Source organism: Bison bison, unplaced genomic scaffold, assembly GCF_000754665.1.
Source record: "Bison bison bison isolate TAMUID 2011002044 unplaced genomic scaffold, Bison_UMD1.0 scf7180017853731, whole genome shotgun sequence".
NCBI lineage: Eukaryota > Metazoa > Chordata > Mammalia > Artiodactyla > Bovidae > Bison > Bison bison.
In genome coordinates, this window is record NW_011484304.1 from 759,717 (window position 1) to 770,687 (window position 10,971).

Below are 10,971 nucleotides of genomic sequence, written 5' to 3' on the forward strand. Positions count from 1 at the left end.
CCCCCCCCCCGCCTTATTGTCATTTTAACGATCTCTGGGGAAATCGTGAAGTCCTGACGGACGATGGTGTTCCTGGGTTTGGTTCTCAGCCGGGTCAGCTGCCCAGTTATTCATGTACTTGGCATCTTTTCTATTCCGCCCCGTGGCATTTGCATGTTTTAGGATGATTGTCGTCTTCCAGCCACCAAGCCTTTCAATCTCTCAACCCCCATCCCGCCTGCCCCCATCCTCTCCCCATGCTCCCTGGAAAGTTATATGGCTAGCTTAACTAAGGAGCATTGCCTGCTTTGCTTTTGATTTAGAGCTAATAGGGATCTTAATAAGATTGTTCCTTTTGCAGTCATTGGCTCCTGGAGAAAAATCCAGGCCTTGAGAGAGGGTGTTCATTCAAGCGTTGGTTTTCTGCACACCCCCTCACGCCCCGAGGAGACTGAATGGTTTAAGAATTTAGCTTGCCAGTTCCCTACTGGGTAGTGGGTGGATTTGAACTAGCACAATATTAGGTGAAAATGATTTGCTGAAAATTCTTGTGGAAATTCATATACTGTGAATGTTGATAATACCCAGAACATTCTCTAATGTTCGGCTACAAAATTGTACAGTACTCTTTGGAAGAAGCCTTTCTTTGGAGGGTAACTTTTGTGAAGAGCTGGTAAGATCAGGGCGCTTGTTTGATCTGGACTGCTTGAATTGTGAGTTTGTTTAAGGAAGTCTACATAAGAAGACAGGAGTAATTATTCTATTCATCAAACTTTCAGTATTTTGTTCCTTGTTTTCACTAGGTAATCTTAAATTTGTCAGGGTATTGTCTTTGGTTTTACAGAATTGTACAACCACACGTAGACATCCGACATGGTGTGAGGATCTAGGAACCCAGTTTCAAATGAACCTCAAAATAAGTTCTGTTTGTGAAATTTTCCTTATTTATTTCCACTTAAGTGTATAACAATGAAGTGGCATAAAGAGTCAGAGAATTAGAATTATTATTTATTTAGGAGATTAGGTAAAAACTGTTAAATACTCAACTCCTGAGTCTTCTTTTTAAAGAAGCTTTTTATCACTTAAATGATTAGGATGAGGAAATGGAAATTTGGCTTTCACTATTATCACCTGAGTTAACCAAATCATTCATTCATTTCTCCTGTACTGAATGTCTAACATACTGTCAGGCCCTTGTTTGGGCAGTGGAAATATAAAGATGAAGGACTTTGGGAATTCACAGTTTGGAAGTGCAGTGGCCAGGTTTAACTCTGGTGAGACCAGAGTGTCCCTGGTTCTTTTGATATGAATATGTAGATGTGGGAGGCAGACTTTGTTTTAAACCTCATAAATCCCACTTGTTTTAGGGACTGAATATGTGTGTTCTTGGATCACAAGTTAAACTCTGAGGAAAACTGACTCTTCTTTGGCCTGGTCACTTTTCTGCAATCTCTGCTGTTTAGGAATGTATAAACTTGGTCTTTCAGTGAGAAATATTCTCTTTTAAAATGATAATTATTCTAGTTATCTAGAAGAATTTGGAAAAAGTCCTGTATATCTTCTTTTTTGGAGGGTATTCACACTAACCTCCATGCTTCTTTGCCATTTATAATTATGGGCAGCTTTTGGTATTGTAATTTTTATTCTGATTTATATAGCCCCTTGTTTTTAAAACAAGTCCAGATATCTCAGGAGATGCAGAATGTTATTGAATTGTATGTTTTTGTTTTCTTTAGTGGAGTTCTTTGAACAGTAACCTGATAACTTCAGACTCAAAATGACATTGTTTCTTCTAGATAAATTAGCTGTTGTCAGTTTTATGTAGTTATTGTTGTTCATCTGTGCTGTATATTATCTTTTAGAACTAATTTGGACCTTTAGTATATTCATGTAAAACTTATTTCTTGATCATCTTTTCGTTGCACTTGATAGGAAGCTGATATTTGTGCCTTTCCACCATCGTCTTGGTTTAATGACTTTATTGTAATACAATTAAATTTTCCTCTGCTCAGGATCCAGGCCCATCAACAAGCTTAGGTAACCATGTATATTTTCAAATCTGTGTGACCTGAACCTCTTCTGAAATGTCAAAAGAAAGTCCTATTCAGTATGGCTTCAGGGTTAAAAATATTACTGTATTACAACTCTTTGAGAATGTTCATTCAGCACTTATAGTATTACTCAGTTTTCCAGCCTGAAATAAGTACAATGGTATTAAGATGAATTGTTTCAAAGTGAAGTACAGTATATTGTTAGAGGTAATTTTTAAACAGTTAGGCCTGAAAAGTAATAAGAACAAAAATGAGGGCAGCCGTCATATCTTGAATCTTCTGTATTTTTCAGTTTCGACCGCTGTGCTGAGTGCATAAAAATACTAAGCTAACAAACCTTGATTGATAAAGAACTCACTGACAATGTGATTTAAATCTTATGCCGTCTTGAGTCAGTTTTTACTGCTTGGGGTTCAGTGTCGTGCTTGTCCCAGTGAAAGAAGAATGTGGGCATCGTGTTCATTCCTTCAGTGGGAGAACAGTCTCTATTAGCATATTCTGCTGTAAGGCCAGTATCACGCTCCTGCTCAGTTGTGTCTGACTCTCTGTGATATCCCGTAGACCGCAGTCTGCCAGACTCCTCTGTCCATGGGATTTCCCAGGAAAGAATTCTGGAGTGGGTTGCCATTTCCTTCTCCAGTAATGCCAGTTTACTGAGATATTAATGATCATTAAATTTGTCTTATATACCTCTAGTAGAGCCATAAAATTTTCCGTTTAACTTTATCAGTTACAATCAGAATTAGTTTTTAATATGATAGTTCCAAACCTATTCTTTCTTCATGTATTCTTTAAAAGAGGAAAAACCACATTTTGGGATAATGCGGTTTTTGGATAATGCTTTTTAAATATTTTATAACTTTCACTTTGGCTGGTCTGGTTGTCTAACATGACGACTACTATTAATGAGTTTGTTCACTCTTGCTTATGCTAATGCAAGTCAGAAAAAAGTTACTGCTCCTTGTGTAGTTCACTTTAAAATATGGTTCATAATAACTGTTGTTAAATTGCCCACAACCTTCTTATAAACCAAAGTAGTTGGTTTAACTGTGTACTGTCTCTGAAATGATTTGCAAAAAACCTTTTGTAATCAAATTGATTTGAAATAGGGTGTCCTAATGCCTTCCATATAGTAGTTTAGTTTTGTCTTGGAATATTCCATTAGCACTGGTAGTTTTTATTTTAAATTGTGACATGGATTATGAACCTGGAGAATCAATCCAACAAGAATTGTTGGCATATACTAATTATTAAGATTCAAAGAATTTTAATATTTGAAGGCATAATTTGTTGGAACTAAAAAAAATTCCTTTCAAAACAGAATTGCCATACTTTAAAAATAATTTTGACCAAAAATATTTAAATATATTTGAAAAAGAACAATGCAACTTCACTTTTTTAGGAGTTGCTTTTTGACCATCTCATCCTACCTGGAGCAACAGAAATAATGCCTGTGAAATAAAGCCTATGTGCTTTACTGCTAAAGACCTGTTCAGAATTTATGTATTCCTCTTTTTGTTACTGTTTTATCTTTTTAAACACACAACCATATTTCATTACCTGGCTTCTCAGAACTGATTAGAAATAGTAAGCTGGAAGGCTGTACAAGAAGTCAAGTGCATGTTGCAGGAAACCACAGAAGATGGCTGATGGCAAGGGAAAATGGTAGAGTGTAAATCTAAGGAAGGAAGAAGCAGGAACTCAGAAAAACCGTAATATAAAACCTCTTAGCAAAGAGACAAACATCTTTTCATAGTGACAGCCACATACAATGATTTACATTTATGTTGGTAACTCAGTGCTCAAGATAAAATTGAGACTATTTCCTTGTTGAAAAATGCTGACATTTAAAAAGAATTTTAGTCTGCAATAACAAATACTCATTTGGGAACTTTTAAGGAATAGAGCCAAATTAAGGTTTGGGTCACTGTTTGGGTAGCTCACCGCAGGAGTTTTGTTTATATGGCGCCAAGGGTTTCCACAGGTGTCTTATATAAGTGGCAAATGTAAATTGATCCTGTTTCTGCTGAAGTAGTGCCCTCAAGTGGAATTAAGGCAAACACATTACAGAAAAAGAGAAAACCACTTTATGCTACCCGCCCTCACTAAATGTTGTGCGTATATTTCAGTGATGTTGATTTGAAGAACAGCAAAGCCCTTTACCCTGTCTCGGGCAGTTTTCATGCCTCATTCTAGCTTGTAGAGGGCCTTTTTATTAATAAAAACTTTACATTATAGGAAAACCTCATCAACTACCGATGTGTTATAAAAGAAATACTATTCTGTGTGTAGATTTGCCAGGTTATGTATTTAATCATTAAGTTAAATGGCTAAACTTTAAATTTGGTTCTTTAGTTTTAGGAATATTTATTTTTTAACTCCAAGAATAAAATAGATGAATATGATATTGCTGTCACCTGCTGCTGTTAGCCCAAATAATGGAAATGAATATCACCTCCTCACAGGAGGATGGAATAAATACTGTATTTAGAAACCAAATAGCCACATGCATGTGACAGAGAATACCTAAGAACCATTGTTTTCAGTAAGATAATGAATTAACATAATGAATTATAGTCTACTTGAATTGATGAAATTGTATAGTTTTAAACCTGTGATTCAAGTAGGGTTGAGAAGGCTATTTTAATTGTGAAAAATGAATATCCTTGTAAAAATTTCAAATGAAAATTTGAAAGTGAGAAAGAAACAATCTTTTTTTCCTTGTCTACATAGTTAAACTTGTGGTATAAAAACATTTTATGCTTGATACTATACTGCAGTTATATTTCTTCCTTATGTAGTAGTCCAAGTTTTGATGGCTACAAAATTGATTTTTAAGACATTGTTAATAAAAGCAGATTTATAATATCTGATCTTTATGATTGAGAGAGATTAAATGATAGCTATGATTAATATGATTAACATTTGCTTATTAAGGATAAAATGTGTAAGATAAGAAAATGAAGCTGAGTTAGATAAAATGTTCCATTATCAAAACATGGCACACAGATAAATGAATTGTGGTTGAAGTTTTAGAATGTGATTTGATGATATTTTTACTGATAAAAATGTTCAACATAATTGTGATGGGTAACTTTTTACTTAAACTACTTATATAGAAATAATAGCCTTTTTGATTTGTGTGTTTTGCCCAAATACAGCAGCTTATTCATTTAAGTTAGGCAGAGTCTATTAATTTTACTTTTTAAACTTTAAAAATGTCAGAATATTTATATAAGATTATATTTTACTAGAATCTGAGTTCATAAATTTCAGTACCTTGGAAACAAACATTATTGTATTGTCTTTGGAGATAATTTACAATTGAATCTCCTTTATTAAATATGCAGTATTACAGTAGATATAAGTAATATAGTATGTCTTTTAACCTCTCCAGATATTTTTGAAAGTATATCATTATGTCTATGTGTGTGTGTTTTCACTAGCTGAATGAAGAATTTAAAAAGTCTTTGACCTTAATTTTAGCTCATGTAGAGTGAAGTGTAAAGTTTCTCTTTGCTTGTCCTCCAGGCATTTTGATTTGCTGTCTTTTTACAGCATGGACACCAAATTGCCAAAAACATGCTTTGGGACTGCCAATGAATTTATCTCTTGTGGTTTTACTACACACTTAGTAATTCCCTTTTTTTTGAGTTAATATTTTGGAGTTAATATCACAATGAGTTCGGGCTTATGGAGCCAAGAAAAAGTTACTTCACCCTACTGGGAAGAGCGGATTTTTTATTTGCTTCTTCAAGAATGCAGTGTTACAGACAAACAAACACAAAAACTCCTTAAAGTACCAAAGGGAAGTATAGGACAGAATATCCAAGACCGTTCTGTGGGGCTTTCGAGGATTCCTTCTGCCAAAGGCAAGAAAAATCAGATTGGATTAAAAATTCTAGAGCAACCACATGCAGTTCTGTTTGTTGATGAAAAGGATGTTGTAGAAATAAATGAGAAATTCACAGAGTTACTTTTGGCAATTACCAATTGTGAAGAGAGGTTCAGCTTGTTTAAAAACAGAAACAGACTAAGTAAAGGCCTCCAAATAGATGTGGGCTGCCCTGTGAAAGTCCAGCTGAGATCTGGGGAAGAAAAATTTCCTGGAGTTGTGCGCTTCAGAGGACCTTTATTAGCAGAGAGGACAGTATCGGGAATATTCTTTGGAGTAGAATTACTGGTAAGTTTGATAAGTCATTTTAGTGGGCTGTGTATTTATGTGTGTCTGTGTCTGTGTGCACATACGTTTTTCTTTTTCCTTTTTTGAATACAAAATAAGTTTTCCCAGAATTCTATATTTTTTAATGTTCGTAATCCTGAGGATTTACTTTCTAATGGTAGATTAAGATGATACAAAGATGATGCTTTGAAAACTTTGAAAAACTACGTATAGTAGGAAATACACAAATAGATCATGTAGTTATTGAAGACTTTCCTATCTTTGAATATTAAAAATGAACTCTTAGCAATTGTAAACAAATTACTTAAAATTGTTAATTATCCTGTGACATTATCATGGTAGGTTTCTTTGCTTTTCTTAAAGTATACTATTAAGTAACAAAATTTGGATATATAAGTTGTAGCAATTTCAACCAGCTTATAGTTGTCCCTGATAATATATGTGAAAATCATGTTGACATTTGTTTGCACTGAAAAGAAAACCAAGAACTCTGTGATAATGTTTCCAAAATTAACATTCTCAAGAATTTAAATGTTAGTTACATTTTGACATTCTTGCAAATACAATTTCATGCCTCGTTTGCTTTTTAAGTTTTTTAAGCAGCAATTGTAAAACAATTGGAGAATTGAATCCCAGCTATGCCATTTACTAGCTGAGTAACCAAACTGTTTTCTAAATCTGCATCCTCATCTGTGAAATAGTGATATTAATACACAACTTGCAGTGTTTTTGTGATATATTGATTAAGGATTTAACATGGTGACTGGCACATAGTATGTGCTCAATAAATGGAGACAACACTACTGTTAAAGTAAGTTTTTCTTTTTATGACAAAATTTTTGTTAAAACCACAATGTGAAATCCAGCCCAAGCTCTCTCACAGTAGAGTTATCATTTAAAATTATCATGTAATTTTATTTCAGCATCCGATACAGTTTCTTCCTTATTTTTTGAACACCCTATATTCAATGGTAACTGCTAATAATTATATTTCTTATATGTGTCACTTAGAATTTGTTCAGTGATTTCTCTGAAGTCCAAAGAATGCATCTTTTTTCTTAGGGATCATCTTTCTCTATTAGTCACTCACTTTTTTTTTTCTCTCATTTAAAAACTAGGAAGAAGGTCGTGGCCAAGGTTTCACTGATGGCGTATATCAAGGGAAGCAGCTTTTTCAATGTGATGAAGATTGTGGAGTATTTGTTGCGTTGGACAAGCTAGAACTCATAGAAGATGATGACACTGGATTGGAAAGTGATTATGCAGGTCCAGTGGATACAATGCAGGTTGAACTTCCCCCTCTGGAAATAAACTCCAGAGTTTCTTTGAAGCTTGGAGAAACTATAGAATCTGGAACGGTTATATTCTGTGATGTTTTGCCAGGCAAAGAAAGCTTAGGATATTTTGTTGGTGTGGACATGGTAAGAAATTTTGAATTATATTGTCTTTGTTGTATATATCTGTTAGTTTTATAACCAATTTAGGTACAGATTAAACACTTTGAATACTTAAAATAGACTACTTTGGAGTAATTTAAAGACCTCGTTCTAATTTATCTTTCGTAAAGGAATGTTGATACGGGATAGGAGTCTAGTTGTAGAATTATAGTTATTCATTTTTCCAGTCTGAATAAACGGAAATAATGTTTTCAGTCTTTATTTTATTTATTTTTTTTTTAAGAAAGCATTTTTATTTTTATTTTTTATTTTTTGAAGTTCCTATTTTATTTATTTTTTTTCTTTTTTTTATTATTATTATTATTTTTTATTTTATTTTTAAACTTTACAGAATTGTATTAGTTTTGCCAAATTTGCTGTGTAATAAACAGAAAAAACCCCCACCAGAATATATTGCATTATGTCTTAGTTTTCTTTATTTTGAAAAGGCTTTTTTTTTTTTTTTTTGTAATCTGTGTTTCTCTTTTTGTAATATTTTGCTGAATTTTACTGACTGCTCTGATTTTAATGATTTAGTGTAAAAGTCACTTACGGAAAATGCCTGAATAGAGGAACAGCACATTGCTTTAGAGGAAAGACAATTCAGTGCCTTCATAGCGTGTATTTCACTCAAAAAAGTTTTTTTTTTTTTTTATTGTGGTAAAATTTATGAAACATAAAATTTACCAATTTAGCCATTTTAAAGTGACATTAAGTACTTTCACATTGTTGTGCACCCATCACCGCTATTCATCTCCAGAACATTTTCTTCAACCCAAAATGAAACTCTGTACTTATTAAACAATAACACCCTGTTACTCACTCCTCTCAGCCAGTGTTCTTCTGACAAGCAGAATTCTTTCTGTCTTTGTGTATTTGCTTATTCTCTGTGCCTCATATAAGTGGAATCATACAGTATTTGTATTTTCATTTGTGTCACTCATTGTTAATGTTACCTTACAGTCATAATTGTTAATAATGAATACATCTCAATATGGCAAATTGGACAGTACATGTGGGATTAAGAGGAGGAGAAGAAAAAGGCTTGAGAACATTTTTTATCATAGATTGAAAATATGAACAAGAATTTGTTAGGTATAATGAAGAAAATTCATATGGAATTATTAAACACCAGCAAGAATTGGGAGAGGTTGTGAGTAATAGACTTTTGTGCTCATGGTGTTTTTAGTGATTATTTTTATCTATTCAGTTATACTTTGGGTAGGATATGAATGCTCTAGTGTAAGTTTCTCTTACACTTTGCTTGGAAATCCAAGGAAATTCTATTTGATACCCATTAGTTAGATAAACCTCACTCTGTCGTTTAGATAAACACTTACTGAACATTTACCATGTGAAAAGTTAGAGCCAGAGTTAAATACGTAGGTCCCTCGGGATAGCTAGAAATAAAAACACATTTTAAACCATTATTCTTTAAATATTCAGAACTTATTTAGAAAAGAGAGTGTGGGCTGAGCAGGGGGAGCATTGGAGAAAGAGGGCCATAGGTCATTGGAGTTAGTTTCCTTTTGCTTTAGGTCATTTAGGCCTCAAACTTGGCAAAAGCCATTTAGGCCTTCTTCTCCTTAGATGGCAGTGTAGGTAGCATCTTGTTTACTTGGGGCGTCTGCCGAGCCATTGCACTACCAGCTTCTCCCCCGCCTCTGTCTTCCAGTTGGCTTATGCAAGCATTCGTTCCAAACCCCTCTAGTGTAGTCCTTGAAAGGAAAGTTCTGGCTAATGCAATAGTGTTCATCTCCTTCTATTTCCAGTGCTATTTAGAATGCTGTCCACATTGGTGCTCAGGGCAGTTGTCTGACTGGACTGTCTTCTTAATCTAGCTCCATGAACAGCACTGGACAAGTTGGTGCTAGACTGGAATATAAAGTAATTAATATGAAGATCTCCATTTTGAAGAGAATTCTTGCATACCCAGTGACATTCAATGACAAAAGAAAAAAATAGACTTTCTGTCTATAGAAAAAATTTCCTATCTATACAGGAATTCAAATTGAACATTTATGTAAGTGCTCAGGGAATGTGAAGGAGTGAATAGAGCAAGCTAGGGTTAATTAGGGGCCACTTTCTGGGTGAAACGGTGTATGATTACTGCATCTACCAGTGCAGATGTATGTTATATAGACTATTTATTGTCTAGTCAAGTATGATGAACACTTTTGATCCTTTGCTCCCCAGGTGGGTTTCTGTGGCTTGATTATTCTTGGATATCATTTTTTAGAGGATCCTCTTGTGGAAAATATGCTTTCATATTTGTTTTATTGAGAAGGATTTTAAAGTTTATTCTGTTAATTTCTAGGATAATCCTATTGGCAACTGGGATGGAAGATTTGATGGAGTGCAGCTTTGTAGTTTTGCAAGTGTTGAAAGTACAATTCTCTTGCATATCAATGACATCATCCCAGGTAGGTTTTCTTTGTGTTTTATATATTGTTAAGGCAGAGCTTCTAAGACATATTCAGTTATGAGGATATAAATATAAGCTTCAAGATGCGTTTTTGGAACTTGATTTTTATATTATGGAATTGTTATTAATAGGATATCTTTTCTTACCCCCAAATAAAAATACTTAAAGATTTTCATTTCTAGAAGTATATGAGTATGGGGTACCTTTTATTATCATTCACTTTTTCATTACTTGTCTATTTTAACCCTTTCTAATAATTGCAAGAGTCAGAAAATATAATAAACTGCTACCTGTTTGAGTGAGAGCCTGGTTTCAACTAGAAGCCTTTTAGTAAAAGTTGGTCATTTTAATATAATCTAATATATTGTGGAGAGGATTCTTGCTGGATACCTCATGAGATCTCTTCCAGTTTTAAGGTGGTATAATTGATCTAACTTCATGACTCTGTAATCAGAAACAGATCATTCAACTTTTACATCTTAAAAATAATCTTAAGCAACCTTTATTTTACCTCAAAGAAGTAGCACCTAATGGCTGATGTCAACTAATTGATAAATTCTTATAGTTAGCAGCATCAGCATCACCTTCTCCCTGATCTTAGTAGAATTGCAGTTAGAAGCTAGTGTACTGGTAGTATGTTAATCATGAAACATACAGAGGCAATCAAACTTGGCGATTCTCATTGAACATTATGCAGCTATGAATTGTCAGAAAGCCTGCATTCAATAGCCACAAATTATGAATTTCTTAATTAGATGACTTCTACATTCTTGACAAAGTTATAAGGTAGGTCTTAAGTTTAGTTCAGTCGCTCAGTCGTGTCTGACTCTTTGCGACCCCATGAACCGCAGCACGCCAGGCCTCCCTGTCCATCACCAACTCCCGGAGTTCACCCAA

General features: G+C 34.1%; 1 protein-coding gene across 7 annotated transcripts in view; it reads left to right on the forward strand.

The window, feature by feature from the left end:
• Positions 1 to 10,971, forward strand: part of CYLD (cylindromatosis (turban tumor syndrome)) — a 72,989-nt gene that overhangs the window by 864 nt on the left and 61,154 nt on the right. For all 7 annotated transcript variants that reach the window (XM_010855171.1, XM_010855189.1, XM_010855185.1 and 4 more), the window contains 3 exons: positions 5,562 to 6,213; positions 7,332 to 7,634; positions 9,967 to 10,072. In XM_010855171.1, coding sequence (XP_010853473.1) covers positions 5,710 to 6,213; positions 7,332 to 7,634; positions 9,967 to 10,072 — 913 coding nt within the window. In that variant the 5' untranslated portion in view covers positions 5,562 to 5,709. The remainder of the gene's footprint in view (positions 1 to 5,561; positions 6,214 to 7,331; positions 7,635 to 9,966; positions 10,073 to 10,971) is intronic.